This window comes from Numida meleagris, chromosome 2 (genome assembly GCF_002078875.1).
Source record: "Numida meleagris isolate 19003 breed g44 Domestic line chromosome 2, NumMel1.0, whole genome shotgun sequence".
Classification (NCBI taxonomy): Eukaryota; Metazoa; Chordata; class Aves; order Galliformes; family Numididae; genus Numida; species Numida meleagris.
Genome location: NC_034410.1, coordinates 16,401,454 through 16,423,425, shown reverse-complemented (window position 1 = coordinate 16,423,425; position 21,972 = coordinate 16,401,454). Strand labels below are relative to the sequence as shown.

At 41.3% G+C, this 21,972-nt stretch overlaps 2 protein-coding genes across 29 annotated transcripts in view; one reads left to right on the top strand and one right to left on the bottom strand.

Annotated features, from left to right (window-relative positions):
• The window catches only part of KIAA1217 (KIAA1217 ortholog), a 354,365-nt gene extending 351,626 nt beyond the window's left edge, over window positions 1-2,739 (top strand). For 22 of the 25 annotated variants that reach the window (XM_021389175.1, XM_021389180.1, XM_021389181.1 and 19 more), the window contains 2 exons: window positions 350-472; window positions 1,149-2,739. In XM_021389175.1, coding sequence (XP_021244850.1) covers window positions 350-472; window positions 1,149-1,643 — 618 coding nt within the window. In that variant the 3' untranslated portion in view covers window positions 1,644-2,739. Of the gene's footprint in view, window positions 1-349; window positions 688-1,148 lie in introns of those variants that run through there. The other 3 variants (XM_021389198.1, XM_021389186.1, XR_002436144.1) reach the window with 2 other exon arrangements.
• Window positions 6,376-21,972, bottom strand: part of ARHGAP21 (Rho GTPase activating protein 21) — a 120,389-nt gene continuing 104,792 nt past the window's right edge. For 3 of the 4 annotated variants that reach the window (XM_021388013.1, XM_021388012.1, XM_021388014.1), the window contains 16 exons: window positions 21,792-21,894; window positions 21,659-21,695; window positions 20,884-21,009; window positions 19,832-20,116; window positions 18,787-18,851; window positions 18,559-18,707; window positions 17,559-17,701; window positions 17,267-17,422; window positions 17,083-17,161; window positions 16,067-16,140; window positions 15,873-15,962; window positions 13,797-13,922; window positions 13,562-13,603; window positions 13,118-13,223; window positions 11,321-11,352; window positions 7,232-8,965 (listed from right to left, as the gene is read on the bottom strand). In XM_021388013.1, the coding sequence (XP_021243688.1) occupies window positions 7,232-8,965; window positions 11,321-11,352; window positions 13,118-13,223; window positions 13,562-13,603; window positions 13,797-13,922; window positions 15,873-15,962; window positions 16,067-16,140; window positions 17,083-17,161; window positions 17,267-17,422; window positions 17,559-17,701; window positions 18,559-18,707; window positions 18,787-18,851; window positions 19,832-20,116; window positions 20,884-21,009; window positions 21,659-21,695; window positions 21,792-21,894 (3,347 nt within the window). Of the gene's footprint in view, window positions 8,966-11,320; window positions 11,353-13,117; window positions 13,224-13,561; window positions 13,604-13,796; window positions 13,923-15,872; window positions 15,963-16,066; window positions 16,141-17,082; window positions 17,162-17,266; window positions 17,423-17,558; window positions 17,702-18,558; window positions 18,708-18,786; window positions 18,852-19,831; window positions 20,117-20,883; window positions 21,010-21,658; window positions 21,696-21,791; window positions 21,895-21,972 lie in introns of all 4 variants that reach the window. The other variant, XM_021388011.1, reaches the window with a different exon arrangement.

Sequence of the window (21,972 nt, the reverse complement as noted above, 5' to 3'; positions counted from 1 at the left end):
TTCGCTTCCTCTCAGGTGGCTTGTCTGGGCTCCCACGAGGTGTCTAACAGCTAATAGACATTGGGTTGGTTTACTTTGCTGCTGTTTGGTGATGGGCAAACGCAGGGGAGCTGGGTCCAATAACCCGCTGTGTGAAATGACGAGCGTCACTGACACGAGATCCGGTTTGATCAGTAGTTGAGCAGTGTTCTCCATTTGATTCCTGAAATTAACACCCGCGGTGTGAAGCTCCAGAGCTCTCCCTGCATGGCGTTCTGTGGCTGTGTCGGCACTTGGCGTGCGGCCACCCCGCAGCGCTGCTGACCACGTGCTCCCCTTCTCTCCCCCTGTCCCCCCACCATTTCCGCAGGGCCCCAACGCTGCCTCGCAGACGAGCCGGATGCCGGTGCCCATGGCTGTGAAAAGTAGACAAGGAAGCACGGAGAAAGCAGGCAAACAGCACAAGCTGCAGGACCCGCGCCAGTACAGACAGGTAGTTTTACCCTAACCCGGTGTTTGGATGGACATTTAATGTTGTTTGTTTATTTAAAAACTACAGTAACTGACTGACTGTGCCAAATAACGGATGCCTGTCTGTCGAGTGAGGCCTAACTGGACGTCCTGGAGCCTGGGGGCATGCCCGTATCTACTGATCTCTCACATGCCTGTGCATGCCTGTCTGCAATAAAACACCTGCTGCTTCTTGTTGGGTTTTGTTTCGTTCCATTTTGTTTGTTAACCCATGTTACTCAGCTGTAACGTCGAGATGTCAACTACCTGTTTACTTTCCCTTCGGTCAATGCGGGTTCCTTAGGCCGGCCCGGCCTGCACGGAGCCCCGGGCACTAACCTGAGGGTGCTCTGGGGGTACACATTAACCCTCCCACCGGACCTCTCTGCCCACCCCTGAATAACCCCGGAGCATGGCCGTGTAGTGAATGGTCTGTGATGAGCCATCGGTCGCGCCTTCTCCTGTCCACGCGCTCTCTCTCTATGCATTCTTCGTTGTGTACTTTGGGTTTTCTACCAGGTCCAGTCCATGGCTGCAAGACTTAGCTCAGGCCTTGAATGGTTAGCTCTCGTTCTCTGTAGGGCCGTTCTCCCAGGTCCTGTTGATTTGTCGTATTACTGGCTTTCTGACAAACTGTCTCCTGCCATCTTTATTTGCAGGCTAATGGAAGTGCTAAGAAAGCTGGTGGGGACTATAAGGCTACTTCCCCCACCCTCCCTGCTTCTAAGATCCCTGCCTTTTCTCCCACTTCTGGGAAAAGCAGCTCTGCCCCTGCTCCCAGCGGTGATGGCCCTAACCCCCTTACCCCACCTGCCAAGCCCTCCGTGCCCCCCTCCGGCCTCCTCGGGCCCCAGGCTGGCCGTGTGGCGTACTCGGCCTCCCTGATCCCCTCTGTCGCTAACGGCTCCTCCAAGTTCCAGAGCCCACCCTACGCCGTGAAGGGCCACCAGCTCTCCTTCTCGCTGCAGACTCAGAACGGCCGCCCACCCCCACCTTCCTCCTCCACCTCCCCCCCATCCTCTACCTCTCCCACCTCTGTGAACCAAGGTGTGAAGAGCATCAGAACCATCCACACTCCTAGCTTCACCAGCTACAAGGCACAGAATGGAAGTGCCGGCAAGTCTGCTGCCCCTGCGGCCAAGGAGCCGGCCTAGAGGCTGGGTGCTGGATTTCTGCTCGTTTCCTGCAGCCAGTATTTTAACCAGGGAGTGTAACCATTTTGCTGTATCGCTGGAGGCTTAATACTAATCATGTGCTAAATACTGAGTTACTACACTAGAGTAGAGTGAAGCTTTTTTGTAAACCTTTTGTTGCTGTTGTAATGATAAAAGAGCGTTTTCCCTCCATTGGCAGCACCTCTTGCAAAAAAGCGTGGTGCTGTGTGTGGGCCCGAATGCGCGTGGGGGTGCGCTGAGCATGGCAAAATGTATGGGCAACGTTTAGTAAGCGGTTTTGTATAAAGCTATTTTTCATTATGGGGACAAGACGTGAACAGAGATATACTAAAGAAGTGTGATTATACACAACTGTAAAACTGAAACTAAAATATTTTTCTTTTATTTTGGTGTTATTTAGCTTTGTTACAGATTTCTATTTTTGTCAACAAATGTCACGGTTCCTTTCGAGATCTTTTTGCCAAAACATTTTGATACTATTGTAATGTACATTTGAAAGTAGGATGCTGGACAGTAAACCTCTGCACAAGAAACAGAACAAGACTGGTCTTAGTGCGCGGGAGGCAACTCAACCTATTGCACTGCCATTCAGAGTATATTTAAGAATTCGCCAAGCCGAGGAAAAAATAAATTGTTTGACCCATGTAGGGAGTTGCCAATTATGATTTCTTTTCTTAGCTAAATTCACCCTTTTCCTTCAGCTTTCTTGTACTGAGACCTGGTAACCCATTAATGTATTACATTGTGGATTTTAAAATGTACACTTCTGTACCGTTCTGTATACTGGCAAACTTTTGTACATACCTATAAATAGATATAAATAAATAAATACTGTATGTGGCTGGGCACATAGAGTAGTTTTACCACACCAAAGTTCATTTTTATGCATGCTTTCCAAATATATATGGGACAGGGCTGAAAAAGATGATGGGTCACACAGGAGAAAAAGCAACAAGCTTGCAGAGCTCATGGTTTTGTAAATAAATTTATTTGTATAACACCCTAATGTAATATACAGAACTATGAAAAGCAAAGATCTTTACAGAAATAAAGGGCTGCATGCTTATGTTTTGTACTTTGTCACTACTCATTTTTCTAGCGGTCCCAAGTAGCTCTTGTTTGCCTTAAAGAGAGAAACTACCAGGAAAAAAATTGACTTTATTTTCCCCAGATTAAAACCATATGTAAGCAGTAATTTCAAAATGGAGTCTTTTACATTTACCCGGACAAGGGGACTAATTGCTGGACTGCTGGGTTAGAAAGGCAGCAAGGAAAAAAGGGAACACCTGGGCCTTGGGACTGTTGGAACGAGGGATCCTCTGACCTCCCTGCACTGGTTTGTTCCTCACGGGGAAGCGGAAGTTTTCTTAAAACTGATTTCAAGGCTGAGCCCTCGGAGGGCGCATCCCTTGCGGTGGGGGCCATTAAGTATGCAAACATCAATTTGTATCTCACAGACAGGGCACACGCAGTCGTGTTGAAGGGGACGTCCCTGTGGGAGTGCAGGAGCACCAGTGTCAGGCTGAGAGCCCAGCACAGTCCAAAGCCAAACTAAAGCGCAGCACAACTCACAGCACTCAGAGCAAGGTGCTGAGCTTGAGCCGGCTCCCTTCCAGCCTCTGAAGGAAAGCTGTGGGCTGACGGCTCCCAAAGAGCCGATACTGAATGGCCTTGACGTGTTAATGCCTGGTCCTTGGTGATGCCACACGAGCAGTCCCTCATGAACCAACCATGGCCAGGTACCATGTCTCTTTGCTCATCTCTGCTCTGCCCTGTGACAGACACGTCACCCAGCAGCTTTGTGTACCTTGCTCCTCAGCGCTGCAGTGCGGTGTGCCCAGGAAATTAACCCAGTTTGTTCTGTACATAATGCGCCGACACAGGCACTGCTATGGGGACAGGGGAGCCAGGCAGCATCTATCCCTCCCCATCCCGGCTGCACAGCAGGAAAGCTGCCGGGCAGGTGGCATGCAGACTGCAGCTCAGCGCCAGGAATGCTCCTGGAAGCTGGGTGGTAAAAAAAATCAGTAAGTCTGTAAGAAATCCTTTCAGCACAGAGGGAACGGCCCAGGTCAGTGACTATAAAGCCAGGCTTCTCACTGTACACAAGGCGCAGAGAGGCCATTCTGGTGCAGACCAGCAGCCTCAGTTAGGGATGCAAGCCACCACAGCAGGAGGCTCAGTGCTAAGGACACCAGCTGGCCCCTGTGTCCAAAAAGAACTGAAAATACATCCAGCAGGGTACCATGCCTGCAAGGTACCAGCCATGAAGGATGTGCATGGCATTTCTGCCTCCAAGTGCTCGGGGCCCAAATCCATCTGACACCGTGTTGAGAGGCAGCTCTCCCCGCCTGCTTCAAAACTCACTAGTAAGGTCTTCTTATGACTGACTGCAAACCACAGCTCCATGCACCACTTGTGCTAATTCCTTCCTGACTCAGGTATGTATCAATCTATCTGCATCCTTCTTTACCCAGGTTGGAATAGTTCAGTGCTTGATTGCTACCTGAATGATGGCTGCGCAATGACATGGCTTTAAAAATAAAGAAAGTAAGGACACATTTTAAACTCTTTCTTCCCATGTGGAAGAAGTGGTAAGTTTTCACAGAAGAACAGAGTCATAGGGGTTTAAATTAAAGGGCCCTCTGGAGATCATCTAGTCCAACCTCCTGCTAAAACAGGTTCCCTACAGGAGGTTGCACGTGTAGGCGTCCAGATGGGTTTTGACTATCATCTCTAGAGAGAGAGAGTCCACAGCATCCTTGGGCAGCCTGTTCCACTCCTCAGTCACCCCTCACTGTGAAGTTCTTCCTTATGTTTGTATGGAACTTCCCGTGTTCCAGTTCGTGCCCACTGCCCCTTGTCCTGTTCCTGGGCACCACCGAAAAGAACCTGGCCTTATCCACTTGACTCCCACAGATTAGGTATGTGTAAGCATTAGTACCATCCCGCCTCAATCTCCTCCAGGCTGAACAGCCCCAGGTCTCTCAGCCTTTCCTCATAAGGGAGATGCTCCAGGCCCCTCATCTCCTTTGTGGCTCTCTGCTGGACTTTCTAGAAGTTCCCTGTCTTTCTTGACCTGGGGAGCCCAGAGCTGGACACAGTACTCCAGTTGTGGCCTCACCAGGGCAGAGTAGAGGGGGAGGATCACCTCCCTCAGCCTGCTGGCCACGCTCTTTTTAATGCACCCCAGGACACCATTGGCCTTCTTGGTCACAAGGGCACACTGCTGCTCATGGCCAACCTGTTCCCCAGAAGGACATCCAGGTCCTTCTCTGCACAGCTCTTCTCCAGCAGTTCATCACCTAACCTCTACTGATGCATGCAGTTATGCCTCTCCAGGTGCAGGACTCTACACTTGCTCCTGTTGAACCTCATCAGGTTCCTCTCTGCTAACTCCGCCTTGTCCAGGTCTCACTGAATGGCAGCACAGCCTTCCTGTGTGTCAGCCACTCCTCCCATCTTCTTATCATCAGCAGTGCTGATGATGATTCCTCAGCGTGCTGCAGCCAGGGAAAAACTTGTACGTGCAGGTCAGCAAAGGATATTCCTTCTGCACTGCAGCCCCCCCATGAAAATAATTCAGCAGTTGTCCAGATTGTGGCTATGTCCGAACTCCACGTGTCCCACCTGACAGATCTCTCCTTGCAGCCCCCCACTCCACTCCACTGGCCCTTCACAACAAGGGCTTCCCCAGACCCAGCTTCTGCCAGACTATTTCCTCCAAGACCTTTACAGGGAGCTGCAGCCCAAACTGCCACAATTCCCTTCTTATGCTCCCATCAATGTCCCTGACTTTTGCCCAGCTGCCTGCTAGCGCTCACAGATTCCCACCCAGGTCCAACTGCTCTGCCGCTTCTGTGCAGCCAGTGCAGCACCAGAAGATACCATGGAGCCTGCCAGGCTTTACATTTGTGTCCTGGAGCATAGTCATCCAATACAGTTATGCTTGTACATGTCACAAAACATGCCAGTTTGCCCTGCATTTCATGCAAATGCTGCTAGTGCACCAATCTCCTGCTTGTGCTGCACTAACAGGCATTTTAAGTTTGTAAGAAGACAAGAACATGCTTCACTTTTATGTGAACTGGTACTAGGTACAGAGACCAAACAATCACGTGGTGAGAACCTGCATAGATCTACTGTTGTATCTGATGCTTTTTTTCCCAGATGATTTTGATTCAGCAACAGTAACACAGTAGATGAAAGCATGGGACAGTTAGAGTCATTCCAGAAAGCAAAAGAAGTCTGCGTGAAACCTCATCTGCCCATACATCCTGGCTACTACCATTCCTTCTCAGTAACGGGAGACAGGCATAGGAGCAAGTTTTCCTATGCTCGTGACGTTTATCATCAATATAGGTATGATCCTCTGCCAAGTCGGTGACAGGAGCTGTTAACTAAGAGAGGGGAATACACAAAGGAGCGAACAGCTGCTTTGTTTTCAAGCAGTTGTACAAGGAAATAGAAGAAAAAAATGTAATGGGTGGAGAGGTGACATGCAGGAGGGATATTAGGGTACAAATCTGTCTTATTCAAAGTCCCAAACCCATAAGTATATCTACTGTTTTGACTAGCAGATATTCACTTTTTATGACTTGGGGAAGATTGTGGATATGTTTCTTCAGTGCTGCAAAAACACTGTATTCAACACAAATCAACTCGCTACAACATTTTTAAACCCATCATTAGAATGAATTCACATCATGCAAAGAGTCACCAAAACAATTTTATTTCCAGTGTTTAAGTGGGTATGCACACAGGCATGATACAGGTTTGGATTCATTAGGTCTTCATGCAGAATTATATTCTCGATAAAAGAAACCAGTTCCATCCAGTATCCACTATCTACACGCCTATGTTACAACATTTATATCAAATCTGGTATCTGAAGAAAAGATACACATGTAGTATGTACATTTAAGTTACTTATTTTACAGAAAGATTAAAAATTCAAGTCACATAAAACTCAAAATCTGTATTAAAATTGGAAATATAAAACTCCAATATTTACTGGAATGCCTAAGGAATGGAAGCTCTGTAGCCACCTGTGTTAACATTTGTAAAATGTAATGAAACTCATTAACAGTAAAATGCATTCATTTGTTTGTAGTAAGTTTCTCTAATTTAACAATATGGCACCCTAACAAACCAAATGAATTTATGATGAGGCACTTGTTAGTGACTAAACCAAAAGAACAATTTTTCTGCATACTAATGCCAGGCCAACTCTCAGTCAGAAAACCATGTATACACTACACAGCGTGTTGCATCAGATGCTTTGTTCAACATTTGTATGCAGCCATCAAATATACTTTTTCTTAAAATATATATATATATATATATATGTATATATATACACACACACTTTAGTGTTCTTCTGGCTGTGGTAATGCACTGTGAAAACGTTCCACAGAGCACATTGATGAAACCAGCCCAAATGAAGGCTGCATAACAACAACAGTACAGGAAAAAAAATATATATATGTACACACACACATACACACAGTTACTGGGAAGCGTAACATTAAGTTAATGAATTGCTGCAGTGGACATATCTCCCCATCTCAAAGATACTGGTAGAATCGAGATCTAACCACTTGGGTCCCAGACAGTTTATGAGGATGGGCATCAACTGCTGGGCTGAAGTTGTTTTTGTTCATATTCTGATAACTTTCCCCATTTACCTGGTCTGGTGGCTGAAATGGTCCCGAAGGCGGTGTTCTACTGATTGCAGTCAAGCTGCTGGAGGAACTGCCTTCATCTGCCTGCATCTCAGCAGATAAAGGCAGCTCTACCTTTGATGCATCTGCTAAGCTAGTGTTCTCAAGTCTGGGCTTTCCAGTTTCACCCGTATTAAGGTCAGTTGTGCTAGTGCGTAAACGTTCTCGTGCAAGCCAGTCTGAGATTGAGAGGTCCTGGGCTGGACATTTTGGCTTCAGACGATTCACAGCCGAAAGCTCAGATTCTCTCTCTCTACTTTGACTTGGCTCTTGAACTTTCCAAACATTCAGGACACTTATTTCATCAAAATCCCTCTGTCCTCCAAGCGTATGCCTTCGCCTGATATTTTTCCTCTTCGCCGTCTCTGCAGAATTAGCCTTTGGGTTCCCGACTCCAAACATGTCATCTGCAGACGATTTGAGCCGCAGCTTTAACCTATCTGTAATTTTTAGTCTCCAGGTAGGTTCTTGTTTGTCAGTCTCACTTCTGGCCGATGTAGCTAAACTGCTCGTCGATCTTCCTTTTTTCATTATATCAAACATTTTGGTCACAGTAGGTAAGTCCTTCTCGCTCTTCGCATCCCCGGAACCCTCACTGTCCGTTTTGTGCCGCGCAGACTTTCTCCTGGACAGCGTATCGCATTCAATGAGTTTGTGTGAGCTAAAAAGTCTGCGACTCTCTAACTTTGGTGTCGAACTTCCCTCGGTACAACTTACTTCGCTCTCCTCAGAGTTCCTCCGACTGCTCTTAAACACTTCTACGACTTTCCCCTTGGACAGCCTTTCAGCAGCAGAGCTGGTGGCAAAGACAGGGAAGTCACTCTCACTGTCTGTCTCCATAGGACGCCCTTCGCTGATCAACTCGCTTCTTTCGTCATCAGCATCTTCTCCCTTGCTTTCTGTTACCGACTGCACTTCAGGGCTCAGCATGCTGGCATCTAAGCCAGTTATATATATAGAGGATGAAGTCGTTGAATAATCTGAGGTGATGGAACTGACATCAGCTGCTAAAAACTCACTGTGTTTAATTTCAGGGCTGGCCACCTTTTTGCACAAATATCTGTGCTGGGAAGCCTGAGAGGAAGTGCTAAGCATAGTGCCAGAGTCAGACACCGTCTCTTCAACCTGGGAAGAAGACTGGGAAATAGGCATTTTAGGGCTATTCTTCTGCACGGTTTGCTGACAGCTGAGACTTTGTGATTTTGTACGTTTTTCATGGTAAGGCAGTGAAGGTTCCTCTGACAGAACGCTCTCTTTCCTTAACGACTTCTTTTCATCCTTTACAACATTCGCATCTTTTTTACTGCTGTTCTCTTTTTCCTTCAGGACAAACATCCTCTGTTTTCTCCCTGCATCTCTCTCTTTTTCGTATTCTCCTTTAGCTGTGTCCTCTTTTGCTGCGTCACCACGAGACTGTTCTGCAAGCTCCTTCTTAGAAAACACATTATCCAGCTCATCTTCTGAGCTACTCGGTTGTGGTTTCTCTTTTGTTTTTTTCCGCTTGCGACTAGCTGCTGCAAAAATGGAGGACACAAGCAGTTCCTTGCTATACTGATCCTTTCCAGAACCCCAAGAACCCTGTTTAAAAAAAAGAAAAAAGGGGCATGATTAAAAATCGCAAACAAATATCCATTAGTGTGAGACTTTAAAAACATCTCCTGAGCTTCAAGAGCAGAAAGCCTGTCTCTATTCAGGAAATATTCTTTATTCAGGAGATACTTCCTTGTCACGTAGTTTACATGACGTTTCCTAGGTTGATAATTTTCATCCTGAGAATTCCACTTGTTGAGTCCCTTCAACTTGACAGAGTCTAGTTTTTTTATGCACAGCTACTTAGTTTTTGATTGACTAATAAAGCAGGCTCCATTAATCAAGACAGCTTATTCAAGATTGGTTTGTAACAGAAAGTACTTCACAGGTGAGGTTCCACCAGTGTGGTTTCAATCTCTACCTCCCTACCTATGTGAGAAGTTTAGTTTCCCAAAGTATTTTTCAGTTTTTGAGTTTTAAAATTGTATCAATTCAATGGTACCAATACAATAAAAGCTATATAAAACCAAATTTAGGAGCAATGACAGAAAATTAAGAGAAATACATTTCTTCCTGCCCTTCAAGGCATCTGCCTTCAGAATCACAAAGAATCAAGAAAGATGAGTCCAATTATTTTGATTTGTAAAATTCATTAAAAACTATTTCAACCACACTGACAACATTGCTACCTGGCCACCACAGATCCATACACCTTTCCTGCACCCTCCCAGCCTTTACAGAAATGACGTCTGTCTTTGACTGCTGACCAGTGCGGTCTGCACATTGCAAACATTCACTAACAGAAAAACAGACAAGATAAGGAAGTTGCTTACATCAGGGGACCTTGAACATAGCTGGACTGAAATCTGACATCTGTGCCAACGGCTCAACAAGAACAGCTCAAATGTCCATGTTCAGACAGACAGCCTCTCCCTCTGAGCTGAGGAAAGGACAACTCAGACCAGCAGTGAAGGACTTTGACATGGTCCCTCATCACATCCTTCTCTCCAAATTGCAGAGGTATGGATTTGAAGGATGGACTGTTCGGTGTCTTAACAACTGGTTGGCTGGTCACAGCCAAAGGGTTGTGATTAATGGTTCTATGTCACAAGCGGTGTGCCTCCGGGGTTGGTCCAGGGACCAGTGCTCTTCAACATCTTCATCAATGACATAGATGGTGGCAATGAGTGCACCCTCAGCACATTTGCAGATGACACCAAGATGAGCAGTGCAGTTGATACACTGGAGGGAAGGGAAGTCATCCAGAGGGACCTGGACAGGCTGGACAAGTGGGCCCACGTGAACCTAATGAGGTTCAACAAAGCCAAATGCAAGGTGCTGCACTTGGGCCAGGGCAATCCCAGGTATTTATACAGACTGGGGGAAGATCTCGAGAGCAGCCCTGCAGAGAAGGACATGGGGGTCCTGGTGGATGAGAAGCTGGACATGAGCCAGCAGTGTGCGCTGGCAGCCCGGAAGGCCAACTATGTTCTGGGCTGCATTAAAAGAGGAGTGGCAAGCAGGGAGAGGGACGTGATTGTCCCCCTCTACTCAGCTCTTGTGAGGCCCCATCTGGATGGAGTACTGCGTCCAAGCCTGGGGCCCTCAGTACAAGAAAGACGTGAAGCTCTTGGAATGGGTCCAGAGGAGGGCTGCTAAGATGATCAGAGGGCTGGAGCACCTCTCCTATGAAGAAAGGTTGAGGGAGCTGGGCTTGTTTAGCTTGGAGAAGAGAAGGCTCCGGGGAGACCTCATTGTGGCCTTCCAATACTTGAAGGGAGCATATAAACAGGAGGGGAGACGACTGTTTACATGGGTGGATAGCAATAGGACAAGGGGGAATGGTTTTAAACTGAGACAGGGGAGATGTAGGTTAGATATTAGGAGGAAGTTTTTCACACAGAGGGTGTTGATGCACTGGAACAGGTTGCCCCATCCCCAGAGGCATTCAAGGCCAGGCCGGACGTGGCTCTGGGCAGCCTGGTCTAGTGGTTGGCAACCCTGCACACAGCAGAGGGGTTGAAACTAAATGATCTTTGAGGTCCTTTTCAACCCAGGCCATTCTATGATTCTATGAATCTATGACTTATGCTCAATAAAGATCCTGAAATCCCGATCATTTGTTGCCGGTGCAGCACCCCAGAGAGGGCGACGTGGGAGAACAGTTATCACAGAAACAGTTTCAACAAAAAAAACCTGGGACTTCATTATGGAAGGGACAAAGTGATTCCAGGTACCTTTTTAGAGAATAAGCTGCTGCTAGCAAAATGGCATTATCACTTATTTACAAGAAGAATCTACCTAGTTCTCTTATACACCAGCATATAAGCACTCTAATAAAGCAAGCAAATATCCATCAGATCTCTGAAGCTTATAACTACACCACTTCAGAAAATACTTTACCTTAGATTTCGTTGAGTCACTAGTAGCTGAATCTGTGGAAAAATTAAAAACAATTCTGCTCAGTTCCGTGCAGTTTTCTTTTTTTGTTGTTGCTACAGACAATGCTGGACTTATGGAAAAAGACAAGCACAGAACAAAATGTGAAGCAAATAAAAACCAGAACAGAGTGAATAATCAGAGCTCACAAAGATGCAAGCTGCACCACAGAAAGCCACCGCCATGAAAAGATGCTGTGAATTGTAGGCAGAACCAGCTCAATGATAGGAATGGCAAAGGAGCCCTGTTCTTCTAAATTAAAAACAAAAACAAAAAACAGAAATACTAATGTTTATTCAATGTTTTAGGTACACAGCCCCTGCAAAACCGCAGCTGAGAGACTATTTCAGGATTGTAGTGTGTACTCTCCTGAGATTCAGGATACACAAAGCAAAATTGAATGTCTTATCACTGCTGGCCGCCCTAGGTACAAATTGTGGTTCGTGCAGTCATATTCTTTTTGGGAGTCTTGAGTTTTTAAAGGAATTAAGTTGCATTTTGTGTGTAAAACCCCAATTATGTATCTCTCTTCACCTGTGACTAGGTAGAGGTAGAATTTTATCGTAAATCAGCAAGATTTCAGCAGCTACCAGTTTTGTACATTTCTATAACAAGCGCTATTATGAAATGAAAAATGGACACCATAGTTTCACTGTCTCGCAAAACCCAAGATTATACAATTATAAAGGGGGTAGGAAGGGGCTAGCACAGCAACTAAAAAATATGAACTTGGATGCGTTCCACCTTTAGGAACTTGCTCCCTAGGAAGAAAGAGCTGAGCCCCCTGCCACACCCCTTTTTGACACATGGCTAATGCTTATGACTAGAAAGACTGGTAGACCATACCATGCTATTTCTCCTCAGGGTCTGCTTCAGAGATAACAAGAAACAGCAGAAAAACTTTTAAAAAGTAGCATTGATCTGTTTAAAATACTCTTAAAAGAAAATTTACAGCACAGATCAACTTTTTGGTTTTCCATTTACAAGAAACGGGGGTTTCTGCAGACAAGGCAGCTACAGTGTGGGCAACAGTCCTCCTTCTTCCTACAGTTCCAGCTGTCCATCAGTGACATCACAGAATCCACTAATGACATCACCGTGTGATAGACTCCTCCCACTTCACCTGTTACAACATCAGTATAAAGTGACTGCTTCAGTAAGTGCTGAGCAACCCTTGGAAAACTGAAACAAAAGCTAGAGACGAAGGGAGAGCATTTGTGGGATACAACATGCTGGGTTAGTGCAATAGTATAGTGAAGGAAAGTGGGAAAAAAGTCACCAAAAAAGAGCCTGCAATGCTTGTCCTTAGCCACACAAGAGGATGGCATTCATAAACAGAAGGAAATCAGCTTTAGTATAGACATATTGCAACATAGTGTCCCCCACTTGACAAGAAAACATGTTTTGCATTCCTAACGAGCAATATTAGAACCCCAGTGGAGATCAATCTTTCTGCCATCACAACATACCCCTTTACAGCAGTGTATCTGCTTCACCTTACAATGATGATTGCATGGGTTACTGTGAATAAATAAAATAGAACGTGCAAACCTCATCTTTTAATGATTATATTCTTGTTAGACAAAGTTTTCTAACATATCATGCATGATTACCAACAATTCAAATCTGTAAGAAGTGTTAATGATCTTTAAGAAAAGAGAAAAACAATTTATTAGTAAAAGAAAATAGAGAGAAAGATTTACAGTGAGTTAACAGAGTAGGTTATTCTATCCTACGGACTAGTACTGTCCAGGCTGTTACCTGATACGTCTCCAGGAGACACTCCCGTTCTTCCAATGTTGGTGAGTAAATGATCTATGTTTGGCACTGGCTGAGATTCTACAGTGTTTTCCTCCTGCACTGCTGTCTATAGTTAATAAACAAAGATGTCTTCATCATCGTTTCACAAATAGGTCATCACGATTCAAAAGCATTTAGTAAAAGTGCATCATTCACCTGAGGACACGCTTTCCTCATAGGTTCTTATTTTCCCATTTGGCTCTATGCTTTTTAAAAAAAATGCATGGCTTTTTTTTTTTTTTTTTTTTAAATAATTACTGCAAGGACCGGAGAGCTAAAAAGGTACTTTTGAAGAGAAAACCATACAGTGATGCAATAAAAAAAAAATACAGAATTCTAGAGGAAGCAGAAGCAGTTTCTAAACTAAGGTAATTAGAATGCAAATATTTATGCCATAATACTTACAAGGGGTTCTTCAGCATCATCTTCTGTGAAAAACCAGTCATGCTACAATTTAAAATAAAAACGGTGAAAACTCCACAAGAAACACAAAAGTCAAACGTGGAACAATCAAACATGGACTAAAAATTATAGCCTGGAGTTCAAAGGATAAATACCAGACCCAAAGTGGCCCAATAAGAGAAAGCTGGTCTGTCTGCATATGAACTTACTTTTTAAATAATAAAAATCACCGACTTACTTTTTGGATGAGTGTTTCTACAATTTTATATTGGTCTGGCATGTGCGTAACCATGTGTGTCATGTTATCATCAGATGTCCTCACAAGTGTTGGTCCAAACACTATTGCCAGGTTTCTTGGTTCCATCTAAGAAATGAAGTATTTCCATATATTATACGTGATATAAATGAGAAAATACAATAATAGGAACTAAATATATTAATACAACACAATTAATATTTGAGAATCATTTTAAAAAAGGACAAATAAAATTTATTTAACAACACATTACTGACTCAGGTAAGATGTTATGCTACAATAAAATGTTCCATACACAGGATGTAATGAAGCCATCCAACACTTCTGAAATTCTAAATCTAACTTTCATTAACCCACTGCACGTGAATAGCTCCACAAGGACAGAAACTCAATAAAAGACTGTAGGGAGGAGCCTGGGAGGGAAGAAAATTTTTTAAAGACATTGGTAATTCCCTGTTTTTTTTTTTTCCCCACGAAAACATTCAGGTGACGTGCTAAAGTTTAGACAGTAAACAAATAGCATGTTATGTCTACTGACCAAGAGCTCATTCAATTCACATTTACTTTCAAGAACATTGCAGCATCCAACGTGACAGACCCAACACAACTACTCATGAAATAGACTTAGAGGTAGTCCAGTCATGTCACAACATTAATCATCCACTTAATTCCCTTTTGAAGATACATTTCTGACAAACAACAGCAAGAAAGCAGCAGCAAAATACTAATCTATTTGTGCTTACTTCTCTGACTTCTCTGTTATGACAGAATAGGCTGAAAATAAGTATGAAGCAAAGTCCCTGTTCTTACACGAAGGAAGATGCAAAGAGAATGACCTAAGCCCCTGCTGCTCACTTTGACTCGAACTGTGGCCTTTGACATGTCATACTGTTGCAATACAATCTTATTTGCCCAGCCTTAAATATTCAATAGTATTTACAATATTTAAACCATATTTATTCAGTACACTGAAAACATAAAATGATAAATGTTTGCTTTGGACTTAATGGCTTTTACTATTACTTTCTTAAAACGTTAACTATAATTACACTAAATGTTCTATTTTTTTCCTGCATCTATACAAATACAGATAGATCTATTCATATTTATCTAGAATGTATTATCCGTAGAATGGAATCTGTAAATTTTATTTTAAATATGACATTGGCACTGAGGGACCCGGTTAGTGGGCATGGTGGGGATGGATTGATGGTTGGACTAGATGATCTTAAGGGGTCTTTTCCAACCCTAATGCTTCTGTGATTTTCTGTTCTTTTAAATGATTTAAGGTTGGCCATAGTTCATCTATTTTCCATAAATCACAGTGTTTTTTTGTTTTTGTTTTTTTTACTGTATCCCTGCACACTGGTAGCCAAATAACAAGGCATCATGCCATCTGCCCTGAGGTGAGCACCTGTAAGCACACTCATATTGCACAGCTTTGCATTCATCTATGCTTCCCTGAAAAAAATAAAGGGATACTATTATTTGCATTTACAGTAGGATTATAGCATATACAGAAACACTTAACAAAAGCCAACTTCCCAATCAGTGAAAATGACAAAAGGTGTTAATTAAAAATCACTACCCAATATATCATGCTTTTTTTCCTCTTAAAACCATCCAAAGCATCTAGAAGGTCAAACATTTCAGTTATTACAGCAAATCCTAGTCTTCAATTGATTTAAGTGTCCAGGAATGTACACTTCACACAAAGCTGATGCAACCTAGCCTTTGTCAAAAGGTTCATTCAGGTCACAGACATTCACTTAAGTTTTCCCCAAACTTTTTACTCTGAAATTCCAAAATCTAATAAAAATAAGGACCGATCTTGTATTTTATGGGAGTCTGCACCAGTTTGAATAAGCTTAATACACACTAAACATGAATATTTTGAAGGGATGTAATCCCAAAATCTTCCAACATCACAGAGGTTTTAATCTCATCTACAATAATAAATTACAGTCTTAGTCAAGAGAAACAACCATGCGCAAAAACTTGCTCTTAATGAATGTGACCAAAACAAAACACATCATGCTTTTTTTTTTTTCCTGTTACCTTGTTCTTTTCAGAATTCTCTGCTACTGTCTTGAGATGTGCAGAAAGAAACTTGAGCGTCTCATAATGATGTTCAGGTAAATCATGAATCTGAAATAAACAATCTCTGCTCAGAATATTGAACTTTTAATGCTAATTTTGTAATATATCTACAAAGGTACCTGTACTACACAAGACACCTGATTTCAGCTTACCAGTCTCTTCAATGTTTTCAAACGTTCAACAGGATCTTCTTTTCTATTGGCATCTATAAAATCTGCATATTTGTCTGTTAAAAAAGTAGAAATTGATTACAAATAAGCCTTTGGACACTGTAAGTTAACCCATTATACTGCATACAAACACAGTATATAAGAGTGAGGAAAAACAGCTTTCATAGACCATTACAACAGTGAAATTTGAAGTGTTACTTATTTTTGTTTCACATTAAAATCTAAGCTTTTCATGTTTTTCTTTATTAAATCTTAGTGAAAAAGATACATTCCAACTCCAAAAACTGATCTTATCTACTCTTTAGCGAGCAGGATGGTTTTAACAGAGTGAAGCTCATCTGCTGCACTCTAGGTGCACTCACCTCTGCAATCTCCCCAAATCTGACAAACATGACACTCTAATTTATGGTAGTAGAGGACTGTGTTCAGGATCTCCCCTGAAAAGTTTATTTTCTTTCTTTTAAAAACTTAAGAGAGGTACAAAAAACAATAGTGCAGAGGTAACAAGGCTTAAAAAAATTTCCCTCAGTCAAATTCTGCTGTTGCTCTCTGTTCATTACTATTTCTAGTGGAATTTTAAAGATCTAACTTCTAAAGATCTGATTATGACCACCAAATCAGAGTTAACACCGAAATCTTGCTGCCTTTCCACCCCCCCCCCCAACTCTTCCAGAAACAGCAACACAATAAAAGTAAAAAAGATCTGTTTGGTTTTTTTGTTTGTTTAGAATGCCAAAGTAAACAGAATATTAAAATGGATACACTGAAATGTTTTGGCACAGTATTTGAACACTGTTTGTAATTATTGTACAATTAGACAAATTCTATTTACGGCTCTCATTTTTAAGTTCTGTCACTGTGATTCCCTGTTCTTTAAGGAAGAAGCAGTATTTACTGCAGAGTTGATTCCACTGCATTTTCTCTCAAATCATCTGAAAGTATTAAGACAACTGTTCAGCAGTAGCTCGTAAAGAAGAAATCTAAGGTAAACAACTCACCATTGGTAAAAAGAGGTTCTGGGAGCTTTCTGAAGAAGGATTTCAGCAAACTGCTTATGACATTCAAGTCTCGCCATTTCTAAACGTTTAGAAGAAAAGGAGACAGTCTTTGTATTTCTATAATCACAGCGCAACTAGAAGTTTTCAGAAGATCAAAGTGGAAACACTGTGATCGAAGACTTACATCATCATGAACATCTATGTCAGTCATTCCTTTGTTGAGCTCCTCTTGCATACTTGAGATGGCAGCATTATTTCCAGGAACTCTGTAAATACCTGTGTACTCGAGACCTCTTTCTTCAACTAGTTTGCAGCATATATCAACAATCAGTGGGATATACTGAAGAAAAAAACATTACATAATATATATATATATACATTTAAATATGTATACACACACGCACGCACATTCTTAAAGTACACATGAAAAAAAGCATTTAAAAATCACACTGGAGAGAAAAACTGTTCTTTCATACTTTGTTGGTATGTGCTGGGGGGCAGTCATCTAGTCTGACACCAAATGTTCCCACTGCAGATGGCTTCTTTTCAAATGTCTTCCTCATAATGCTTGGAATGCCTTTCCTCCATGTCCCCTTGTCTTTAGGTGGGCTTGTCTCATCTTTTTGTTGTTAGTGTTACATAAATAAGAAAACAAAGAAGAAACATCAGGGCGTTTAAGTCACAAAAGCTACTATCAATACAGGTAACATTTACAAAAAATAAAACAGAATGTCACCATCCTTTCTTGTTTTTAACCTTTTTTCCTGGCCCAATTTCCCACAGCTGGCTAACCATTACTCTGTCTTAAACATACCTTCTTTTCTTCTTCGATTTAGAAAATGCATTTGAATATACCCATACTCAGAAAAGGAAGCAGGTAGACGATACCATGGAATTTTATCATTCCAAGACTAAATATAACATAAATTACATTAAAAAAAATAAAATCTACAACATTCCCTAAAGAAAGATTACACCTCTACTGAGTAACAGTGACATACAAAACAGCTATGAAATTAATCCAGCCACACTTATATGTGACATTGTGCAGACCCACTTTCAGTAATTAGCAGGTTTCAGGTACTCCTAATCAGTCCCAAAAGGGACTCAAACACTTTAGAATATTATTTGCACAAAATCAGATTAAAAGTTCAGTTGAACTCTTTACTTCCACTATACAACTCATGTAACAAATTACAATTCCCATTCACTCTGTACTGCAAATCTTCTAATACAATAATACTTCTTACTCAACTATTTCTGGAAATATTACTTCAATAGATTTAAAATTTACTTAACATCTGCAATTTACTTACATAATCCGCAGCACAGAATGAGTAAGGGAATGTTTGTTAGGAATATATATAGCTGATACGCATATTCTTGAGTTTGAAGAACCTGAATAAAGCACCATGATAGCTTCATACTGGGGCTATAAGGAACTAAAGACATAATTAAAAAAAGAAACACGCAAACCTTTAGTGAGAAGCTTCCTCTCCGACTCATCCTTGGGAGAATGTGGACTCTGCGTCCTTGGCTCTGCTTTAGTTCCAAGTAGAGTCTGCCTGATACTTAGGCTCTGACGAGGTGTTTTGGGAGATGGCTCTGTTTTGCTGCTTGAAGAACTGAAGCAAGATACATGACTTCAGTAAAAAGAAGTTAAATAAGCATACAAAAACTACTGGCAGCATGTAATTTACCTACCTCATCATTGTACTGTATTCTTTAATCCTTCGACTAATTAGGTCTCTACTAGTGACACCAGTGTCCTATAAAATGAATTGAGATCTACTTTATAATCTTACAAAATACAACATAGAGTTTTTACTTCCAGAAAACATCACCTCCTCTCACAAACAGAACACATATGAAAAATTAACACTTCAGTGCACTTAAAAATCTAGCAGGCAGTCCTTGGGAACAATAAGACAGAACACTCGAAACCACACGGAAAACTGAAGTGAGTAATTACAAATTAGATGCTACTATTTAGAATCTTTTTTTTCAAAGCAGTAAGTACCTGATTAAATCATATTAGACTGGAAGTTGCTTCAAATAGAAAACATGCAAGTCAACAACACTTGCTATGAAAAAGATCAAATCTTATGTACACATAGCACTCATACAGCTACTACTATGCATACAGCTGAAACAGCCCAGAATTCAAACACACATCCATCTGATGACACATACACACACACTTCAAAACTAAGCAGATACGCATGCTCACAGACATGGAAACATTCCTCTGCTGGTCATTGCTGAAATGAAAATACACTAAAGATGATCTGGGGACAGATATTAATATGTTATATACAACAGCATATGCTTGCTTTGTATTTAGCGTTAACGTTCAACTCAAAAACATCAACTTTTAATCAAAGAATTGAACATCCTTCAAAGTTTCATTTTTAATTACTGAGAAACTCATCACACCATGCAACTGCACACACTACTTTATAATGCAAGTCTGAAGACTGAACATTGGTTCTATACTACAATTATTTTTGATTGACACATTAGGGATTTTTTTTATCTTAATATAAAGTTTATCTACAGTCAAATCAGCAATTACATTAATTCACTTATTACAAAATACTGATAATTGGAATACTATCATGCTTTAAAAAAAACCTCAGTATACTTACCCAATTACCTTACCTATCACATTTTCTCATATGCTCCTGCATACATTTTGATCATTGAATTACAAATTTTGCTGTCATATTAAAAATAATATAATGATTACCTCATCATTTAAGTTGCTGTTTTCTTGTATTGCTTTAATCCATGCTAACATATTATCTCTGTCCTCAGCTTGAAACAGATACTCGCAGTCTGATGTGGTGAGTCTAAATACATTTTTCCTCTTGGTTTCACAGTATGAGATGTCTATCAAACAAGCATTGATGCTTATAGGTTGTTCTTCTTCTGATGGGGTCATTTGTTCCTTTTTATCCTTGTACAAATAAAGTGAATGACCTCGAAGAACAACATATAACTGTTTCCATGGCCGAATGCTCCCACCAACTCGCTGAAAAATATAAACCAGTATGTAAGTTTGGTTATTTGCTACAATAAATGCTTCTGTTTTAAGAAAAGCTACCTCCAAAAGTTTTAAAAGCTATCTATGACATACTTAAGAAAGAACTGCAGAAAGCTTTCGCAGAAGTGGGACTCACTAACTGCTCTCTGTCAGAAGATCAAATTGTTAGGTATCCTGTCCTCCCTGATTACCCACTGCGAGTTCTCTTGACAATAACAAAAACAACACGACCAAAATTTCACAGAGGCCTTAAAATAAACACAGCAAAAAATATTTAGTGGATACTTGCCCAGTCTTCTAAAATTTATTCAAGTCAGACTCACATTTACGTAACAATGCAATTCCACATTCCTACTTTTTCTTAAGTGTTCTCCCATACACATGCAGTAAGTTAATCTGAACTCAACTCCACAATGTTTACGAAAACTAGAGCTCCTCATTATTAGCAAAGAGAAAAAAGGCCACAAGCTACATCTATCTCAGGATGGTTTTACTGAGTTGTTAGAAAGGAGTTTATCTCACAGAAATACACAAAAAAAAAACTTTCAAAAATAGTCTCTGAAGGAAGCAAAGAAATTCACTAAGATAAATATTCTAACAGGTCTAAAACTTAGTCTTATTGATGTTTGTATCTCAAAAATGTTACTAAAAAAGCAAACTCAGAAAGCTTCAAGTTTCTTACCTCAGTTCTCCACAAGTATAGTATTTTTGCCAGGTTAAAAAATAGAACAAAAAAACAAAAGCATGGAAGGTACCTTTCCTTTGTCCGTAACAAGCTGACGAAAATGGAGCCACCCTTCTTTGGAGGCATCACCAAAGACCTCTGAAGAAGAATCTTTTCGGGAACCAGAATCTTCTGAAGATTTCTGACTGTCTGAGACCTGAAGAGAACATCACAGAAAGAACCTCACTGTGTACTTCTAAACACATTTCTCTATGATCTCTACATGCAAGATCACACCTACTAGTGTTCAAGAGGCATTCAGATAAAAGTTTTAAGCTAGCCCTGAAGTGGTTAGATAGTTGGACTCGACCTTTGTAGGTCCCTTCCAATTAACTATCCTATCCTTCACTTTAAATGTTGGCACCATATTCAGGAAAATGTCCGTAACAATATTCGCCTGGCAAAAAATGATGTCTGAAGTTTCCACAGGATACAATGAGAATAGCGATGTTGCCAATCCCAAGAACAGGACAAACCATGGGAGTCTCAGACTCTCATTATTAAGCTTTTATTGGAAGCACCATAGATACGCTTTGTTTACAGAGGCTGAGGAAAATGAAAATCAAGAATCAAGTGGGGAGCCTACAAAACAACAGACCGTGTTTACTTATGTGATATGTACAGCATCAGTGGGGGAAAACATTAACATTCAATTTTTAAAATCAATAAAAATTAAAAATAATTTGTTAAATAGCAATAGCAATCACCTTCTTGTGTCTAACACATCACTCTGTATAAGTCAGTTGTGTAATTCATAAAACTTGTCGCAGTAATATTTACTGTTTTAAGAGTTGTTATTTACTTACCTTGATCCCCTTTAGGCTAGATACATGCTTAATGGACCTGTTGGGACAAAAACAGATGTTCACATGAGGTTTTACAATCTTAAAAAAAAAAAAAGAACATCTCTGAATCAACTGACATTTTTCATGAACTTACGATTTTTCCTCATCTCTATAGTCATCCAGTCCTTCATCGTACGACTTCGATCTCTCTGGTTTTGTGGCAGGCTGGCTATCCAGGACACTAGGCCTAATGGATTCTATAAGGAAGCAGAAATTTTTTTAACACAGTAGGAACCTGACTCACATTTCTACAGTTTATGTCAAGCAGTAAAGAG